The sequence below is a fragment of the Haliaeetus leucocephalus genome, unplaced genomic scaffold, assembly GCF_000737465.1.
Source record: "Haliaeetus leucocephalus isolate CR32 unplaced genomic scaffold, Haliaeetus_leucocephalus-4.0 Scaffold0, whole genome shotgun sequence".
NCBI classification, from domain to species: domain Eukaryota; kingdom Metazoa; phylum Chordata; class Aves; order Accipitriformes; family Accipitridae; genus Haliaeetus; species Haliaeetus leucocephalus.
The window spans coordinates 9949640-9971872 of NW_010972436.1; the positions used below are offsets into that span (position 1 = coordinate 9949640).

General features: G+C 36.0%; 1 protein-coding gene across 1 annotated transcript in view; it reads right to left on the reverse strand.

Moving 5' to 3' along the window:
* The window catches only part of DNAJC1 (DnaJ (Hsp40) homolog, subfamily C, member 1), a 175213-nt gene that overhangs the window by 34150 nt on the left and 118830 nt on the right, over positions 1–22233 (reverse strand). Inside the window, exons 10-11 of the mRNA XM_010562781.1 lie at positions 19461–19551; positions 9501–9667 (exon numbers count right to left, since the gene is read on the reverse strand). Of these exons, the coding sequence (XP_010561083.1) occupies positions 9501–9667; positions 19461–19551 (258 nt within the window). The remainder of the gene's footprint in view (positions 1–9500; positions 9668–19460; positions 19552–22233) is intronic.

Here is a 22233-nt window from a genome sequence, read left to right on the forward strand (position 1 = left end):
ATTCTCCTTAAAGGCTCATAGCATGACTTTCCTGCTTGCATAGATTACAACACCTCTCCACCCAAACTAGTTCTAGCCAGCCTGAGCATGGCACATTTGGGAGCAGAATATTATTGAATTACATGTTCTATAAATACACCATTACTTTCTGTAAATACAAGAATAAATAAAGAAAGAAAGTTGCCTATGCTTTGTTAACCTATCCAACCTAACTAATAGGTTGAAGAGAGAAAGGCAGAAAAGGAAACACAAATTGCACATTCTTACATAGCAGTTGTTCAGTTAGTGTTTATTCACAGTCTTTTTATATTCCTGACCTATTTTAGGCAAAACTCCATAACTCTTGGTTCAATGCTTACTACTTCTGGCATTTGTCCCAGTCATAACAACTATCTTCTCTGAATCCATTGCTAGGAGAATTTATTTTCTTCACTTTTTATTTACAAATACAATTTGTTCTTTGATGTATATCTGCCATAACACTGAAAACACCAACTTGAGATGCTAGTCGAAGAATATATCATCATCATCCTATAACTTTATTCTTCCTTAAGAAAAGCTGAGGATTAAAACCATTGCATGTTTAACACTGCAGATGAAATCAGATTTCTGACCCTAATGATTTGATATTCACAGCTCAAAAGCAGAGAGGTCTTACTCTAGATTTAAAGATGTGGGTCATCCTCTCCAAGGAAAACTCAATAATTAAAAATAGTATTTTTTTAAAAGTCACATTTCTTCTCTCCTTAAAGCTATTCAGGTCCAAAGTTAAGTCCACAGAGGCTTAAATATTTAAGACAGAAGACTGAAAAGAAGGTAATTGTCTGCATTTAAGGAAAGATGATTCAGAGTACCTATACGTATTGTTTCTAAACAAAATAAAAAAATACACCAATTGGCTAGAAATATGCTAAATACACTAATTTTCTAGAAATAGGCTGCTCTAGTTCAACAGCCACATAAAGAAACAAAAAGATTAGCCATAAAACCAACAAAAACATTGGCTGTTAAGTATTATACTTGAAAAATTCAAAGTTTTTCTACTTTTCTTTTGTTCATTAGGCTGACTGACTTGGTGACTAGCAAAGAGGAAGAGAAGGAGGAATAGAATCACTAATATATATGTATGGGACAAAAAAATTACACAAACATTTTAGAATAATCAAGGTGCCTGTACTGTTTTGGTAAATCAAGTCCTGTTCCCTACTTCACAAACACAGTATGTAACAAAAGGGTGCCTTCTCCACACTGTCCCAACTGTTATCATCAATATTTTATCAATATCATTCTGTCACACAAAACAAACATGTATATATTGCTCTGTACCTGTTCACTGACCTCAGGCAGGAGCCCTAGTATGTTATATAGGTAGACTTAAACACCTATTTTAAAATGTATATAGGAAAAAAGTAGCTTTTTCATTAATACTAATAACTAATGTAAATATGACAACTGTAGGAGTTACCTATTGGACATAAACTGTAGAGTTATTTTAAAATGCAAAACGTAATATTCTAGTCAGGCTGAGTCCATAACATTTGTAGTGACACAAAGCATAATAAACCACAGGAAAGCCTGGAGTCTTCTGACTTAACACTTTCAGTACCACCCTAATACAGAGGTTTGGGTGCTTTTGCCTTTTTTTTTTTTTAAATGAAGTGTCTTTTCAGTGACACTACATTGCTGAAGAGTTTGGTAATAGAATACTGAGATTTTCACCTCAGGGTTACTAAATTCAATATGGCCCAGATCAATAGTGACTCCAAGTCATCACTATTTGATGAGAGTTTGGAGCTCAGGTTAAAATGTATTATGAGCTTAGACTAGCTCCTAGTGAATAGCTTCATAACTGACACTAACAGGTATGGTTGCCGGCAGTCTCAATATAGAGCCTTAAATTCAATGGGCACACAGAATGATTTACTTTCTCGACCTATAGCAATCCCTCTGGGTCAGGGTCGAGGCACACTAGCAGGACACCATGAAGAACCTCAGACTGCTAGTTGCTTACTTGTACCTATCCCAGGAATAAAAGAGATTTAGGATACAGACACACTTTTCAGATATCATATTTGTTTCACTGCTTAGAAAGAGAAAATTAAAGTTATTTCAAAACTAGATGACCTCAGGTAGCACACTGTTTCAGTTTTAGAATAACCCTTCCCCTTAAAGACCAATTTATTAAAACATCTGGTTTGCACAGCACCTTAATCCTGCTAAGATACAAACTGCTTGCTTAAGGAATTAACATTTTTTAAAAGCCTGGAAACTGTATTCAGGTAATCCGTCATATGACGTCTGATTAGAACAAGCACCATGTTATTTGCTACTAAAGAAAAAGCATACTCAGATTTCAAAGCAGCACAGATGTGGAAAGATTCAAGGCAGAAGAGAGCAGGTGGCAGGCTAGCTGGCAATTACAAAATGTGCAAGATTATAAGATGAATAAGATTTAATTGTCAAAACTATACTTTTTAAACTAACAAAATAATAATTTAGCATTTGTATAGCATTTTGTCTTTTAATGTTATAAAGCAGAGACACCTCTTTGGTACATTTACATTTGGTATTTTATATTGTTGTTCCACAGCCAACTTTTAAATAAAACGTTCATGATTAAAAAGCTCACTTGGTTATCAATATCCTATCTATGAAACACAGTGCTTTGATGGCCCAGGCTGAGAAAAATAAAAACACAAACTGCATTTTAACCAGAAAAGAGTTCAGTACAAGATGACCACAGCCTACAGTTCAACAATTGGAAAAAAATAGTAGCTACAGTTTCCAGCATCTACCAATAAATTGCATAAAAACAATGCTTACGTATACTTTAGTTTCACAGTATTTTTATTAATCCTAATTTAAAAGTAAAAAGTAATGTAGCAAATGCAGGAGATCCACATTATCTAAGCCTCCCAAGCTCTGTGCACAGAAATAGTTTTTACTAGTCCTGCTTTAGTAAAATCAAGCCAGGTGCTCCCACAATATCAAAAACACCCAAATGCCAAGAAGTGCTGCAGGATAACATGAAAAACGAAAATAATGAGAAACATTATTTTCTATCCATACATCTGGTCCAGCTGGAAGGGATCAGGCACTGTCTTTCTCCACCTTTATCTCCCCTTTACAGAGCAAGCAAATATCAAAAGGTCAAAAGTATTCACCCCTCATTGAGGTAGAACGTGGAACTCTATCTTCAGAGATGAATGAGTCAAATAATGATATGGAATGAAGAGGAGATTCCAGTGGGAGAAGATGAGGAATCTGTAAACCAAAAGGAATTATAATCCTGCTCCCACTGAAGACAACGATAAATCTCCCATTGATTTCTCAAGGGCCAAGATTTTCATGCAACAACAACATTATTCACATAAACATATGAACTCTCATGAAAACAACGTGTGTTACAAATCATGTAAAATCAAACCAGAACAAATAATATGAGAGAAATCCCACTGGGAGAGAAATTACTTGGCAATGATTCATCAATAGAATGGTTCCAGAAATGGTAAATATATATACTTGCATGAATATTTCTAGAAAGGACAGAACAAGATCAGATATAACAAAACATGTCCTCTAATAAGTTGCTCTTTTTTCTTCCCGCTCCTCATAATAGGTTGCTCAACAGTAAAGGGTTAAATGGCTACAAAGTAATGCTATAGCGGCTTAACAACATATGCAGGCCACAAAATAATGCAACCTAGAAGGAAGCCCATGGTAACATTTCCTCTAGATTTCCCTTAATTCCTAGCAAGCATACACGGAACACTTTTTCCAGTCAATTTTTGGTGACAGATAAAAGAAAAGAAAAAAAATCAGAAGCTCAAGCAAAATAAATAAAGCTACTTCTCTCCTCTTAACAACCTGAAAGAAGATCTAATCTGGAAGTACAAATATTCAAACAAAACATTCATACAAACAAAAATAATTTTAGAAATAAACTTTTTCAGTACTTGCTTTGAAGAGCTTTGTTATCAGCATGAGAATGAGCTTTTAGTAATTCCTCTCAGCTTCGTAATCATGCAGTTTGCATGTATAGTGTAAACACTGCTATATGAATATGCAATTTAGTGCTAGATAAGTATATTATTTTCTATATAGAAAAAAACCCTCAAGAGTCTCATTACTTCATTTCCATGCTCTCAAATACAATTGACTCTGCTCACACTATTTTCAAGAGATGGAGTTTAAGAACAGGATAGATGGTCAAAGGAAGGTTTCATAAATGGTCTAGGTAACATGCTCTAGTTAGGCATTTCCCCCTACATGTGTTCCCAAATCTCAATTTAAACATCCTGGCTGCAAACTAAATTCAATATTTCTTTCTCTCCAAATTTATGAAAGGTAGTAAGTAATGATAAATGATTATCATTTTACCTAAAACAGACTAGAATGGACTGGAAAAAACCATGCACCCAGTTATTCCCCAACTGCTTCCCTCTTCTGGTCTAAAGCACCATCTATTTAACCTTTCCTCATAAATATGATTTTCTAAATTTCTTTTTATTGCTGGTCTAGTCTTCCTGTTAATTTTTCTTTCTTTCTGAAAAGTCCAATGATCAAAACTATACAAAAAGTCCTAAAGGTGGATGGATCACTGCTGCAGAGAAATGCAGAAAGATTACCTCTCAGTTCTGTAATACTGAATATTATCTGAATATCTCCAAATAGCTCACTTTCTTTTAATATTCAGTTTTAAGTAAAGAGTAACAACATAGCAAGACAAGCCCCTTAGGGACATAAACTTAGTGTGTTCTCAAACTAAGACAGAAGAATAACTACACTATAAGCACATTTTCAGCCAGCTATGTAACCTCATGAAAAATCAGAAAACACTCCTTTTTCTACATTCCTTGGTAGATCATTTTACCTTGCCTAAGAAGGAAATGGTTTTCTCTATAGCCTGTTCCTTATCTACTTCAATACTTAAACCCTACGGAAACAGTAATCAACAGTACATTAACATGTTCTATATCATATTCAGACACCAGACATGAAAAACCCAAATGTTTCTAAGCAACTATCAATTAAAATTAGTAGACCAATCCAAAACACACACTGGTACTCCAAATTGCATTTTATATTATTTTCCATGTACCTCTACATTGCTGCTATTTCATTTTGAACTGACAGTTAGATCACTTAATAGGGTGACAGTTGCATATTTTTTTTTCCTTCTTAAAAAGAACAATGTCTGCTCTTCAGTAAGGATGATACTTTAAATGAATTCTGGGGTGAGGACTAGCCTACAAAGTCTTCTGAATTTGAGATTAAAACTTTACCTCCCCATTAGAAATGGTAGGTCTCACTTCCAAGCAATTTTCATTAACCTTTACTTTGAAGATCATCTTCAATAAACACCGAAGCAAATTATTAATTCTATTTGAAGGCCAACCATACCCTGGGCTGCATCAAAGAAGCAGGGCCAGGAGGTCAAGGGAGGTGATTCTCTATTCTGCTCTGGTGAGACCCCACCTGAGCACTGTGTCCAGCTCTGGAACCCTCAGCACAGGGAAGACATGGACCTGTTGGGGTGCGTCCAGAGGAGGGCCACAAAAGTGATCAGAGGGATGGAACACCTCTCCTGTGAGGAAAGGCTGAGAGAGTTGGGGCTGTTCAGCCTGGAGAAAAGGCGGCTCTAGGGAGACCTTAAAGCAGGCTTCCAGTACCTAAAGGGGGCTTATAAGAAAGATGGGACAAACTTTGTAGCAGAGCCTGTTGCAACAGGACAAGGGGTAATGGTTTTAAACTACAAGAGGGTAGATTTAGACTAGATATAAGGAAGAAATTTTTCACGAGGGTGGTGAAACACTGGAACAGGTTGCCTAGAGAGGTGGTAGATGCCCCATCCCTGGAAACATTCAAGGTCAGGTTGGACCTCTGAGCAATCTGATCTAGTTGAAGATGTCCCTGCTCATGGCAGGGGGATTGGACTAGATGACCTTTAAAGGTTCCTTCCAACCCAAACTACTCTATGATTCTATTTCAAAGCTATTCCCAGATCATGATTAATCTTAATTCCAGCCTCTCTGCCCAATTCTTCTTGACCAATTTCTTTACATCAACATTTATCTTCTTCTTCTATTATTTTACAATATCCAACAGCTTAACTTCTTCCAAGTTGCACTTTATTCTTACGCCTCCTGACTTACCAGACATATTGAAAAGATCAGCAAAAACTTACATCTTTCTAGGCTAGCAAACAAAAGTTTTTTTGGTTTTTTTTTGTTTGTTTGTTTGTTTTTTGAAACCCAGGACACTAGCCTCTGAAACCACCAAATTTAAACACATCAAACCCTTGACAGAAACACAAATATCCTTTTTTCTTTACAAAATACAGAATTCCAGTTATCATCAATAATTAGTAATATTTATTTTATGAAGAAAATTGTCGTTTTATTTTTCCGCTGTGCCAAAGCCACACACTTGCTCTACAAGTAAAATGTAGAGTATGTAACCTTAATGAAACAATGGCGAGTCAGATACTTCTGAAAGCCATTGTCTTCTCCATGTTGGCAAATCTACTTTACATAGCTATTTAGTCTATGATAACGTTACTTCCTAGATTAATATCTGTAAGAAAAAATATCCAGATTCCTGTTGCAGATGGAACAATAAAAATCTGAATTTTTCTTTTATACAGCTTTGATGCATCTAAATTCATAACCTTAGACTTCCAAATCCACTCTTTCAAAGAGCGCAAATGTACTCTTCCCAGCTGGAAGAAACGTTAGTAAACAGACTAATAAGGACTGTAGCCCATGAGCCATTACACCAGCGTTCAAAAAAACCAAAACAAAACCTCCTACCAAAATGAAAGGGACCAGAGTATTCAAATATCATCATGTAGTAGAAAAAAAAAACCCAATCACAGGGACTGACTTCAACCTAACAATATAATCTACATTTTTATCAAACTGGACACTCTAGCACTTCCAAAACACTAGACCACGGATTAGTGGGACCTCCTAAAGTACAAATGTCAACAGTGCAAAGCAGTTCATGAACAATATGAAATGAATTGTAAACATCTACACTCAGGATACCAACATCAGGGACAGCAACTCCACTTCCTTATTTCTGGATGGACGACGTAGTAACATACTACTTTATCAAGCTACTTTGATCTTTCCACACAGATAACTGCTCTCAAGCCTGGTTGGCTGTACACGGTCCACATCCCTGAGCTATCATGAAAGAAAAGAAAAAAAAAGCTAACAAGCTTTCTCATGAGTGAAGCATGACAATCCCAAGAAAAAGCCTGATGGCAAAATGATTTACAAAAGAGTAACTTTTGCCTAAGACAAGCGGAACTGAGAGGTGAATGTTACACACCGCTTTATTGCATGTCCATGCAAGAAGCAGAAGAGGGAGGTAGAAGAGGAATGCTGTCCCAGTTCACATCTATGATGTGAAAATACATCTTTCTAAAATAGAAAATGTATTGAATGACAGTTAAGAACAATTCACTTGTGGTACAAACATTTTCCCAGTGATCTTATTACAAATCTATGACACAGACTTTCTCATATTGACGTACAAATAGCTCCTACAAGCTACTACAGCCAGTAACATATATTCTCCGTTTCTTTGTACAGTTTATGAATCTGTTTCTCTCCACTACTGTATTAAATGTCAATGTTGCACTGTGGTAACATATTAGCTGTCAAGGAAAGGAAGCACACCTCATCACAGTTTGTTCAGGTCAAACACTTTATCCAGACAGTATCCCTGCAAATTGCCTGCTTGTCCCTAAAATGTTAACCCCATTTGTAACAGAATATAATTCAAAAAATAAACTCATGAATCAAAGGGATGAGATGCAATACTGACCCTCCAGGTGTAAGTGTAGAAAAACAAGTTACTTATCTTTTAATAACCGTTCTTTGATATGTTTTAGTTTCTGTGACTCCTGTTTCTGAAAGGATGCACCTACAACTTGTTCTCTTAGCAGTGTCTCTGCAGACACAACTTCTATATACTCTATGCAGGAGGTGCAAAATTATAGATGGAATAGGCCCATTTTTATTCAATTCCTTCATTTTCATGGAAATCCAAAGACAGACTTAATTTCCATCAGAGGCGAAAGTGAATTTAGGGATCCAGATAGCCAAGCACACAACCAACCCAATCTACTGTAAACAAACATACATCTTTTCTCCTTTAATCATTTGCCCACACAGCCTGGTAGACAAAGCTGGTTCACAGAGATGCAACTAACAGGAATGCATCCACAGGCACTTCTTGAGTTAAGGTAAACAAAGCAATGACTGTACTTTTAACTCCCAGGCAACTCATCTATAGAATTAAGGACCTGAGTTCTTACTTCCTCCAAGCGCGTGAAAATATGCTCCAGTGTTTATGGATTCAGAGTGTCCATCCCTTACACAGAAGTCAAAAGCTAAGCACATTTGCAGAATGAATTTGTTACCGAAAAATAAAAGTAAATATAATGCAGATGTACTAAATAATACAGAAAGATAAAAGTAACGGCAAGAGACAACTGACAACTGGGAAGTTGTGAAGCTTAGGAATCAAATAGCGGTAGATGATTAACAGGTTATGCAAAATTCAAATTGTTTTCATAAAAATTTTAGGTCTGGCTAAGAATGGAAGGGACTATTTTTCACAGGCTCGAAAACAACTAAGGAGTAAGCAAATCTGCAGTACAGAGCAATCAAACAAATGACAGCAAGAATTTCTTCCACTATTTTGACACTGAAGTCAATGTGTTGCCCTAACTCCACTCCAAACACAACATTCTTCTCATCTCAGTCTTCCAAGCAAGGCAGATTTTCAAGTCAGGAGACCGATTTATAACGTTTCTTGTGTCACCTGCGTATCTCATCTCTAAGATGAAAACTATACATTGTCAAGCCAGTACGTTTTAATAAAATTTACCAGAAGATAACTACACTAACTGCCACTAACAACTCTTATCTCTAAGTAGAAAGAGCCTTAACAATAGGCCTAAGTTGAATTCTTAGGACTTTTCCTTAAGTCAGACGAAATGCACAAGGTGCATAAGCAGTTCCATAATCAAAAGATACTACACGTGGATGTTAAGAAACAAAGGTTTCTTCTTTCCTTTGCCTTTGCTTTTTTTTTTTAAAATAAAGAAGAATCTATTCTTGCAAGCAAAATGTTATTAACTGCAATTAAGAGAAAGAACCAAGCCTCGTAAAACTTGACAGCATTATGTTCTATTAATTTTTAGTGAACAAGGATAGTATTTATATTAGAAACCATAGAGAGCTTTCATATATTTTAATCAACCACATCCTATTAGAACAACATTTCCAGTATCATTACACAAATTACATTGAACATTGATATAACCTTTTCCATTATGTCTCTGCCTGACTATTAATACTTCTCTACACTTCAATGCTATATGAATATTGTGGTGGTATACATGCAATATTCCATTTTCTTAAGAGGCAGGCAAATGAATCAACATTTAAAATATATAACAACATGAAAGATTTTGAACTTACCTTCTTTTTTTGTGTTCTGTTCCTGCCTCCCAACCAATCATCCATCTGTTCCTCAACCTCTTCAATTGAAGCTCCATGATCATACAATGGTATATACGCACTTGACTCCAGAACAGTGTATACAGGGAATTCTGATTTTGGTTTCTTGACTTTAAGCTTCTTCTCCTCTATACAAAAGCAAAAAAGAAGAAGTAGTAATGCTACTAATACTGCAGAGAAGTATAATTCAGAAGCAGGCTTAGCCCCTCAACTCTTAATGCCAGATTAAAATTTCTACTGAGGAAGGGGTTTTAATTTCTTTGTTAAAAAGAGAATTCAGAGTTTTGCATAATAATTTTATTTTTATGAAAATAAACAGCAATGCACCCACTTAACACCTCTGAACTTTGCCTTAAAGGGCCAAATGAGGAGTCCCTCAAAATCACAGTTAGCTCTGGTCACTGCTACACCACCTGGCAATTAAGATTAGTACAGGCAAAAGCATAAGGAGCTGTTAAAAAATTTCAAAAGTCCAGCTGGCTTCAAAGAAACTGGCAAAGGCAGAAAGGTGAGTTTTACACAGTTTTGTATTACTTTATGGTCAGCTGTGCTGAGTAAAAGCTTCTGAGTCAATAGATAGTTTGTCTGTCCTCAGATTTCTGTAACTACAAATAGCTCTGTTATAGCACTTATACATTCAGGAAGATTTAAATGTTGGCCCTAATTTCTCAAACTGATCACTGTTTTCTGTGCTCTCTGGCCTTCAAATGGTATTAAATGGGAGCAGCAAACTTAGGGGACAGGAGGGAGGGACAACAACAACAACCATCACCACCTAAACCCCAGCAACTGAAAACATATCTGCTATATAAGATGATCTCAAAAGATTTAAGATTAATTGAAAATTGCTAGAACTTTAGGAAAGACAAGAGGATGAGGATCAGAAAAAGAAACTTGAACACTTGGAAAGCATCCAGAAACCTCAGGTATGCCAAGTGGGACTCTCTTGGTTTTTCCTCATTGTTTTAAAAATATGCAGTACTCTCAATAACTGGATGCTCCTAAGGATGCTACTAAACCGAAAGAGCTGATCAATGGCTGGCTGCAGCCAAAAGAGGAAAGTAATACTCTGCCTCCACTTTTCTACTCTCCACTGTGTGCTTATGTGGGCCTCTCTCTTCTATTTGTGCTTCAACAGTCATCTACTCACTTAGCAAGCTAATTCAATTCACTAATCTAGTAGAAAATTACTCCTTTGCGCTCAAATGAAAAGAAAAAATCCAAGATGTTTAAGGGTGGTGGGCAAGGAAAAAGAGAACCACACTTCTCAGCAGCAGTGGGCCATTAGTTCAGCTTATCTGCCTTTGCAACCATGCCCCGATACTTTTCTGAGCATTGGAGGAGAAATGTCTGTTTTTCATGAAAACCTTCTTAAAAAAAATTCCTAAAGAGGACAGAAGGACTGTTCCCTACACACTCTGATGCAGAATTCCTTTTCCTAACAGTATGTGCAGAAACAGCACAGTGAAAAGACTCCACAGACTTGACAAACTCCTAGGAACTGAATATTTAAGAAAACAATAAATAGAGAATGAACAGTTTTGTGGCACCTTTCACAAGTCCAAGAAGAACAAGAAATTCATAGAGATCCTGAAAGTTAACAGAATGACTAATAATCTTTTAAACTTTTAAATGTACATTGTGCAGAGACCTGCTTTTGTGAAAAATCTCTGACTTTGCTTGTAACTGCCAAATTACTCTCAGTAAATGAAATATTAAGTAAAAGCTTGTATTTGGAATTTTTTTAGCAACCTTCTATAGGTATGCATAGTAAATGTATTGAAATTACATATACTCCCAAAAAACAAAACTAAAAGAAAGCCCAAAAGCGTTAATCAGCATTTCTCTCATTGTTCAGATGTTATTAAAGACAATAGTGGTGCAAAATTCTTTTTGTCCATTTCAAAAATTAATTTTTATAATCAAATCACACATATTAACCATTATCTCATTTTTGTCCAAAGTTGGCATACATAATAGCTTCTGGAGTCAGAGTTAAGATCTGCAAGGACAAGTAACAATGGCTTCACCAGCTATTTACTGCAAACACATACACTGGCAAAAATATTCTAGAAGTTACCTTAAATGACAATTTCCACTACTGTATTTCAATCCTGCAAAATAATCAAGCACAGTGAGTGTGTTCACTTGAAATTACTTAACAGTAGAGACATACCAAGACAGCTGGATTTCCCTGTATCTTGCACCCCATCAGCTACTGTTTACTAATTTTCCTTCTACAAATATGGAAATAATTAAAGCCTGAATGCATCTAACATTTAAAAATGAAAAGCCTAGCCTGCAAATAGGTCATCTAGGCTCTTCCTGTAGTTTTAGGAGCAATTCTGTAAGAGTATTTTCAGAAGACACTGCACCCCACTTTAAAATGTGGTATCAAATGAGGTACCATATCAAAATGAGGTATCTAGGCTTTCTTCAGGCAGTTAAGTGAGAGGAAGACCTAACATAGATAACATACCTGGCTGTTTGCTGACTATCAAAGGAATGAGAGATCCCACCTAGAGAAGATGGCTGTACAACCTCAAACAAGCACTCAACCAGGATTAAAAAAACCCCTTCTCTCTACTGTCTCCTGTGCATATAGAAAAAGATGAAGGAGTTCAGCATATCCCTTACATACCAGAATGGCTGTCATATTGAAGAAAAAAAAAAAAAAAAAAAAAAAAAAGAGTTGAAGTCACAGCACCCTTGACATAGGGCTCCCAATAACCTATTGAGAACCCAGTTTCACCCCAGAATTTTTGCAAACTACTTTTTAGAATAGGAAAGCACATAACAGTGGTTTAATGGTAACATCATAAAGCATTTTAGATAGGGGAAGTTCAGAAGTTATGTTCAGAAGTAATGATGTACACTACAAAGCCTTAAGTCAGCCAAGCACTGTTGTTCTTTCAGGTGAAGGAGAAAGCAAAACAGATCACTGAAATTATTTCACCCAAACAACAGAAGTCCACAGCAGATACCTAGGAAGAAAACCTCTCTCTTTCATGTTATCTTTTAATTATCAGCAATTCGACTGGCAGCCCAAAAGACAGTTCCGACCTGACATGGTGCTTTCCCCTGAAGAGAATAAGGATCAGGTTTTCCAAATAGTAGATGATGTCTAGACAGCTGAATCCTACATCTGCTAAGGCTTGACAGACAGCCAGGAAGCCAGTGCTGCCACCACCACCACAACCTAAAGCAAGGATGTGTTCGATGGTGCTGACAGTAGCGACAACTGCAGCTGTGACTCAGTTTTGAAACCCAAGTGTTCCCTTAATACTTAGTGTCATCTTCTAATGGTGCTGGCTTTAGACTATCTGGCCATCCACTATAACAGAACAGGCTTTTAAAATGCATTTTTCTCCTCCAGTCTCAAATATTGTTCTAATATTGTTCTGTATAAACCTAACTGAAATGCAGGAAAAACACACAGAAAAATACTTCAGAGGCTCCTCCCAGTTTTGTGACAGCCTACTCAGTGTCCACTGGAGACCCAATCAGACCACTATGCCCTATGCGGGCACCAATATCCAGTGGACCTTAACTATGACCAGAGTTACTGATGCTCATACAGCTAAATGCAGTGGAAACAGTCCTGGTGAAACCAGCGCCTAACTTCAAGCTCAAGAGGATAAATGAGTAACTTACTCTCACTACTATTTTCTGGGAACATTACATATTGTAATTGCCAAGTTACAGTGTAGTAACTTTTCTAGTTTATTAAATAGATTAAAAACAAAAACACAACAGCAGAAAGTAAATGGATAATCCAAGACCATAAGCACTATGGAAACTGGTATCTACCACTCCAATGTAAAATGATCAGTATTTTACATGACTTAAGACTTCTACAGAGTTCTAGTCCTTCTGTAGCAGAAGAAATTTTATCATTTGCTGAATTCATATTGCATGGATACTAATTTTCTATGAGATGAGTATTTTCCACCTTCAGAACTATCAAGTTCTTTACCAGAAGACTAAATTTGATTGTGTATTTAACAAATTAAGAGTTAAAAATGAGATATAATTTGTCCCCTATGTTTGAACAGCATATAAACATACCTATCACTGGGATCCCTAGACTTTAACAGATAACAATTAGCTAACTCTCTTAAAGTACAGTACTTTGTTTCTAAAGGCCTCCAACACTATTCCAGTACTGGCTATACGTTTTACTAGTTCATGGTGCCATGATCTGGGTTTTGAAGTTTGATGAATTACTTGCACCTAATCAGATACTTTGACCTTCCTTGTTAGTCCTTCCACCTTGTTAATAAATTAAGTTTATCAGTGGCAGAATTAATAGTATCTGGCTAGTGGTTATTTGCTTTAAGATATATCAGCTGTCATTTTGAGAAGATAAGGGATCAGCTAGCGTTTTGGATCGAGTGCCATGTAATAAAACAGTGGTGCTTTTTCCATAATAAATATCAGAGGTCCATATTTTAAAGTTTTCTGAAAAGTACATAGTGCTTTTACCTAGCAGTTGATGTAAACGTAAAGAATTCAGAGAATTTTTCACAGAAAAAAATGACTGCTTCATATTTAAAGAAGCAAAAGAAAACAAAAACAAGTACTGCAAAGAAAATATGACACATCAAGCTGGAGCTCCTTCTCTCTGCAAGGCTTCTAAGCTTTAAGCATAAACAAGAATTCAGAGACTTCACAGAAAACATGGTCAAAAGAGACAGTGATGCCTTGAAAAAAATCACACAAAGAAAAGGGACAGACTGACTGGTATCTCATGCGTTGATAAGCAAGAAATATGACCACATGCAGAGGTAGACAGCAATCACCTTTTTGCCAAGTCAGTAAGATACTGCACTGAGATCTCCCTTTCTTTCAACATTGTTCACTTACCTACATAACTATGAAAGACAATAAAAGCATTTACAGCATTAAAATTTGTTTAAAACATGACAGAGAAAAATTCACTTGCATGTACACCACCACCAGATAGAATACATTAAACCTAAAAGTCTGGGAAAAATTGTACTTAGGTTTTGACAGTCTATTGAAAAAATGGAGCAAACTATATTCAATGTTAATGCAAATATGGGGCAAACATTCATATGTTTAAAACATATACATTTCTGTACTCATAATAAAATCAATAGGTTTATACGAATGCATCGCAAGTCAGAGACAGATAAGTACATCTGCTGTACTGAGACCTAGAGGCTAGTTTATTTTTGAGCAAACTGACTAAAAAACATGCTCAGTGAAGAATATATTCTCAACTACAAAAAAACTTCTCACAAGCTGTAGAGTTTGATGTCTTTCATCTGTTTCTCTGAGTATCTAACCTTCCCAAAACTTCCTATTGCCCCCAAATTTCTCATCTCCATAACACGAAAGGGTTAGAAATAAACCTCCAATATTTGAGAGCTAATTTGCCTTCCAACAAACATGTAATGAAACACGCATGCCTCTTTCAGATGAGCCTCATAACACTGTATGTTAGTGGAATATTTTCCTTAAAATCTGAAGCAAGTTTCGTAGGGAGAGGCATCATATAGCCTAGTTGAAACAATTGGAAAAAGCACACGAGCTTGCAGGTTCAAAATCCTTTCAGCAGGCCTGCCAAAACAATCAGTGAAACAGATGATACTTAGTTTGCCATAATTAGGCTTCAGAGGTAACAATTAAGTGATCAGAACATTCACACCCACACCGACCAAAAAAGCATGCATTATATGAATTAATTTTCTCTGAACCTGCCTGTCAGCAAATCATTACTGAGCAGGAATGTGAACACTGCATTTTGGCAGGGATTAATACTAAACACAATTATCCAAGGTATTTGTCAATTATTTGGAAGTAAGCGTAAAGTTACCTTCAGTATAGTGCTAGATTAAATAAATTTGGTCAAAATGGTTTGTAGTGAAAAGAGAAGTACAGGAAGAAGTAGGAATATGGACTGGCTGGTAGTCTGGAACCAATCAAATCAAAAGTATTTTTGAGCATTACATGGTTAAGGACCTTAGGCCGTATCTGCACTTAGGAGTGACTGTGCGCAAGGAACCTTTCATGTAAGAGCTTGCAGTTATGGTGGACAAGCAATCTGAAATGAGCTATCAGAGCAATGGGAACTAAGGGAACTTGTGATTCTGTAAACAGAACAGTAATAGAAGAAACATGATTTTTATAATCAGAAGATGACAAACGCTAGAACACTATATACAAACCCAGGGTTCAATACTTACAGCTACATTGGAAAACTAAATAGAGTACAGAAAATCCATAGAAATTAAGGGCTGAAGAAATGCTTTATATAAAGAAAACCATGAAGAACAGAAGGTATCTCAAGGTTTTCTGATCAATACTGTAACTTGCATAACAAGATGCTAAAAGGTAAAGTGCATCACTGGTACAAGCCATACAAGACAAGTCATGAGAATCAGTATTTTTCACTGATTTTTGCCTGTAAGGGTCTGAAATAAGCCCATTATACTAAATGGTCTAATGATGTCTTCTATCCCTAAGTTTCATGATAAAATATAAAAAGCTACCCAAGCAACATGCTATATTCCAAGCTGTCTGGAAAGGGAGAACCACCAAGCCTAACCAATCTTATCAAATGTATTGAAGGTTTCACTACCACTCTGGATTTTTCATGGCAGGTACTCAGGTAAGAAAGGCATGTCTTATTATAAAGCCCTCTAGAGAGATATAAATACCACTATAAATATCATCATAAAGCCCCAATACAGAAAGAAGGCTAGTCATGCAGCCATAGGGCTAGTAACTTCGTGTTTCAGTTAAAGCTTGAATGATGGGGGATGAGGACCCGCCCCCCCAAATAAGTACTATTCAACATCATTTATAACAAGAAACAAAACAGTTTCTTGCCATGGATTGTTCCAGATGCCTTGTACATCAGGGCAAGAATTCTAGATTTACAATGCAAATATGTTTGGTAACTGGGATGCCAGTGAAGAGTTCACCTGAAATATCTAGCAGGTGCTATTTCTTTAAAAAGACATATTTTAAAAATAAATTTAAGTCTTCATATTGAAGGTCAGGGAAAACAAACATAAGAAGAACAGAAAGTAAGAGAACTACCAAGGCTAAGTATAAAGAAAGAAAACCAGATGCGTTTTCCCCCCAAATGGACGTGGTTGAAAGAAGTACTCCATGCCAGAAGATGACCAGCAGAGCTGCTAGAATTTGTCTTGATAACTACTCAAAGTTTGCAATTTAAGTTTAAAAACTGGCAGACTCATCTGTCCTGACAATATATGCCTAAGTCTTCTCAGTTCAGTTAATACATACTCTCTTTTACATCCCATGACTATGAAGAACAGGACTCTCTGTTGTTACAGAATCATTTCCTGATGCAGGGATTATATGCATGTGTGACACTACAGGAGAGAGAGAAGTTAGAAGAAAGTTTATTAATTAAAGCCCTTTAATTTTAAGATAAATTTTGTGTTCTGATATCTACATGTGAAAAGGGCATCAGAAAATGTAAGGCAAATCGTGATTTTTTTTTTTTTTTTCCATAAAACACCCAGTTATCTGCGATTCCATACAAAACCGCATTTCCTAGAAACATAAGGTCTGTATTGTAAGTTGCTATAGTTTTGTAAGGTTAAAGTTGTAAAGTTGCTATATTTTACTAAGGTAGTAGTAACAGTTTTGAATGGACTGAGAAGTGATAAGAAACACTGCAAAAGTGCCAGAAAAATAAATCAAAATTGTGCATAATATTGACCTACCAAGAAATTACTTTTTCACACTCCTTAACAAATACAGCATTTCAATGATATCTCAATACTGTCCTCTCTTTCCCACTTTGCAAATTATATTTTCCGCCTCCAGTACCTTTCTCTGGTTTTACTTCAAGCCGCCTACAGAATACAGCACAATTTCAGCAGGAAAGCAGACAGACATGGGGATAAACTACCAATTAGGTCATGAAAAAACAAGCACTGTAAAACAGCTATTGCTAATCCGCAGGAGATACATTTACTCAGTTAGATAGATGGAACTGTTATTATGAACTCGCATTCCACGGATGGTCTCTAAAATTAAGAAGAATGGGGACAAACAAAATGCACATTTGGTGATTTACAACCTTTCTATGCTAATTGTGAAGTGACAACACAGAACAATATAACAAAATAAGCAAATTTAACAGACACTTTGCATGCAAGCTTCAGGAAAAAATTACGTAATTTTTTTTTGCCTACAGTAACATAGATGTATCTCTTGTTCTTCTCCTGGGAGTCTATCTGCTTTTAAAAATAAGTAACTGACAGCTCAAGTGCTGCCCAGCAATAGCACTGGTATGGCTGACCAAATTACTTCCATGCCAAATTTCAAACTCTGCTAATTACAGGTGGTGACTCTCAATCATCCCTCTTGCTCCCTGCCAGCAAGCCTACCAAGGGAGGGCAGGATGCCAGCCAGCGAGTCTGGTAAAGACTGGCCGCTGCTCACGCGAGTGCCCTCATGTCAGCTGGCAGACACGGGGGTCCCACGCCATGTCGCACCCAGTAACATGACAGGGGACAGGGTGGTGCTTCTCTGAGAGGTCAGGGGTGACCTGGAGGGGGACGTGTGCCACACCTGCACCTCTCACATGTGGGCACTGCTACTGGAGGTAACACAAAAAAGTGACTCTCACGTGACACCTGGTGGAGGAGAAATACCGGAAAGTTCACATGTGGTCTTTCAGTGAAACACAGGAACAGGCACACTACAATTTTAATGACTTTATACTTTCACTTGCACTTCTGTTTTCAAAAACTAGTCCTTTTAAAACAGTAGTTCACAGATTTCAATGAAGAGTGTATGCCAGCAATTTTGAACAATGGCAGTATGTTACTATCTGACAATTTAACAAGTTCTTAATAACCTGAGTCAAGACCCTTTTCCAGGGCCCATTTTGTGGCAGGTATCTCAAATATAACGGCAAGCCTCCCTAACAAGCATTAAATGCACTATTTTCGCTAGATTTGGCTTGGGTCCACAACGCTCACTGAGGTGCTGAATGTTATCCATTTTCTCAAAATAGATTCACTTACAGATAAGTTGGGAATTATCACTGAAACTGGATCTCTTTGCTGATTTTAAAAAATTAAGCTATTTATAAATATAAATAAAGCAGCTGTATTTTAAATGCCTAAAGGCTTATGCATACTCAAAGCTAGTAAATTATTATAGGGCATTCAATGCACTTGTCAGAATAAAGGAACTTAAAAGCATGCACTTAAGTACAGTAAATAAAGCAAGCACACGTCCAAACACAGACAAAAAAAAAACTTTTAAAATTGTCTTCAGAAGAGGGTAGGTTTAATCATTGTCAAAAGTAAACAACTGAAAGAAGAAAAGTCACCTATAATTATTCTGAATACTTTATTAAGGGAAATGCTAGTTACCCTCTCATAAAAGACCAGAAAAGGAAAAGACTTTAAGGCATTTATTTCAACAATAGCATGAATCCATCTCCGAAGTCTGCATCCATGCTTTTGGAAATTCAAATTATGTTCAATTTCTAACACAAAAATCAACTCAATATGTACAGAAGAATTATTAAACATTATTTTTAAAAAATATTTATGAAGAGAATACAAGAATGCTCAAAATGCAAGAGGTCACTTCAAAAATGTATGCTTCAAGATCTATACATTTGAGATTTACCCCTCCTGTAAAGCAACATTTCTAGCAAAGTATGCTTTTGTTGCTATGATATAACTATCACCTGTGTTTTATGCTTATGTAGCAACAAACCAGCAGCCTCCTGCAAAATTAGTCACAAAATTAAAAGCTTATTTAAATTTAGCAGCAGTACAGAAATATATAAAGCATGTATTTTATAAAATTATGAAAATGTTTGTTCATATACATCCTGTGCAGTACGTATATCATATTACATCTTTGTTTATTAAGACAGCAGTAAAAACTCACTCTGAAGTGTTTCAAGTTCAGCCTTAGCCAGGGCATCTTCTTTCGCCTTCATTTTTGTTTCTTTATATTCTACATATAATTGTCTGGCATCCTTTAAGAAAATGTTGCAATGGCATTAGCATCCTTATACAAACAAGTTATTGCAATGGCTCTATTTTAAGTTCTCAATTAACCTTGCAAAAAAAATTAAGATACACTTGTTTCCTTGAGTTACAGCAATTTTCAGCACAAAAAGTATTTGTTTAGAATGTAGAATTTTTGTGTAATAAAGGTTCAAATGTAATAGCATTGATATTACAGACTGTGATGATCATTGACAACCTGAAAAGCAAAATGGTTAGAAAAACATTTCTGATCGCTACCTACAGCTTTGTAAGAGGCCATATACCCACTTTGCTCGTATCAGCAATCTAGAAGTTCAAGGAAGAAAGAAAAGTTTTTAATTAGATTAGTGTGTGCAGGGAAAAACAAAGGCAATTGCTAGGCAGTAGTTGTCTTAGTGTAAACTCATTACAACACTAACTTCAAGTTCCAAAATCCAACTTGCTGCCTGCCCCCCCCCCCCCTTTTTTTAAATCAACTTCTACATTGCTATTAAAGCTTTGAAAATATATATTAAGTTTTTTCTCCAAGGATTAGACTAGATTCTAATCTGAAATCTATTTGTCAAATTTACACATAAAACTAGAAGTCCTGCCACAATTCTCACAATAAGGTACACATTTCCAAAATCTGATGAATTAGTAATTATAGATTTGCATTGAAAGCTTTCCAATATGAACAACCAGACTGCTGAAGTAAGAGGTATGGAGAGTTTTCTTACTCTCACTTACCAGTTTAAGAGATTTCTATACTCATTCAAAAACAATAAATCTATAATAGAAATGCTGAAATAGACAAATTATTATTTTTCATTTCCAAGCATGAAGAACATCTACTGTACTAAATTGATATTAATTATAGTATTACATAAACCTAATTTTAGTTCTTTACAGTCAAAAACATTTTTATTCTTGTTATTACATTAACAGTCCCACTTTTTACATATAAAGTGTAATTTAAATTTTAATGTACAATGTACTGTAAAACATCAGTAAATATTTTTATAATTTCAATTATAATCCCATAAAAGTTGAACAAAATCTGGTCTCATTAAAAATGAAATATGACATCTTGATAAATTTTGCAAATAAAAACTGAGTTAAGCAGTCATTGTTGCTGCCTCTAATGGTAGAAGTCATCCAAAAACATTGCTTCCTGCAAAGATACTACGACACAACAGTTGTTATTTGCGTTATACTGGCATCCACCCCTTCAAAGATACTTGAGGGAGGTGGGAAAACATAGGACAGAATGATGATCCAGCTCTGAGCATAACTTCTTAATGTTTTGGAGACATCTCACTGATACAAGTCAGCATGCCTGAAGAACAACTCTGAAAAATTCCCGCAAAAGTTCAGTAAGGTTTCATCTCCTTCCAAAATACCTCTTCTTACTCCTTATTTGTCTCTACATTTGGGTATGGAAAATGGGAAGTTATGTTCCTCTGCCAGGTTTATGTAGAACACTGCGCACAGAAGAAATTTTAAAGAGTTTACATAACTTTTTGCTGCTGGAATGTAACAGATGAGAGCATCTCACATGCTTAAAGTTTTGGTTTTGGGGGCGGGGAAGGTGGCATTTGGTGATTTTAGTAGAATTGGGGCTAAAAAAACATGTGTAGGTAGAGGAGAAGTACCATTAACAGCAGATACAAAGACTTTGAGGAAACATTCAGTTTCTGTGTTAGAACATTGAATTACAAAATTAGGATCAACACTGGTTCTCTTTTCAGTTTACCCAAAATATGAATTCCCTATCACATACAGAAACTGTCCTTGTACTCTCCAGATCTGGACTATTTGCTTCATTAAGAAACAGAAACAGCCATAAGTGTAATGCTTAACTTCTGCAGTAAGTTTGAGACATTTGGGTTGTGTAGCATACACAGGACTCAGACATACTGATATCCAAAAAATGCTTTTGTTTAAGGCTATGATTTCAAAATGGCTACAATTAACCAGCATTTAAATTTAACCCATTTGACACTGAAAGCCAATATTTGATGCTAAATTCTGGTGTAAAATCCATTATTGCTTGTGGGATCTCCAGACAGCAGACACTAGGGGGTAACTGTCAATCTCTCCAGCACGTCAATCACAGAACAATTGGAAATGTGGCTCAGATGAAAATGAGACACAATAGCTGAACAACAAAGAAAACTAGTCAGAAGCACGTAAATGAAATTTAGTAGTATTGTTGCTTTATAGATATAAAATGGATTATCACTGCAAATGGAGTAATATGCAGGTAACAAAGGCAACATTACTCTTTTATCTTATTAATCACAGTTTATTATGGCTGATACCATAATCACAAAAAAAGGGGAGACTGCACATTTTAAAGCGCACACAAAAATGTATACATATGAGGTAAAGCAAAGAAAAAAAACAACCAAAGAATTTAATCAAAATGGATTTTGAAGATTTGTGGGAGGGATTTGATTTTCAAAAGCATAAGAAAAGGCTCTACAGGTTGCAAAGAGAAATTAAAAGACATACCTGAGTAAAGATTTTAGCCACATACACAAACTATATGGGTATTAGACCTTATAAGTCAAAATGAAAAAACACTGGAAGAGAGTTTAAAATAGAAGACGACTCCTGCCTTAACATAAATAAGCACATTTCAATTTACTCTTCATTAGTTTTCGGTAGTATCAGCCTAAACAGGA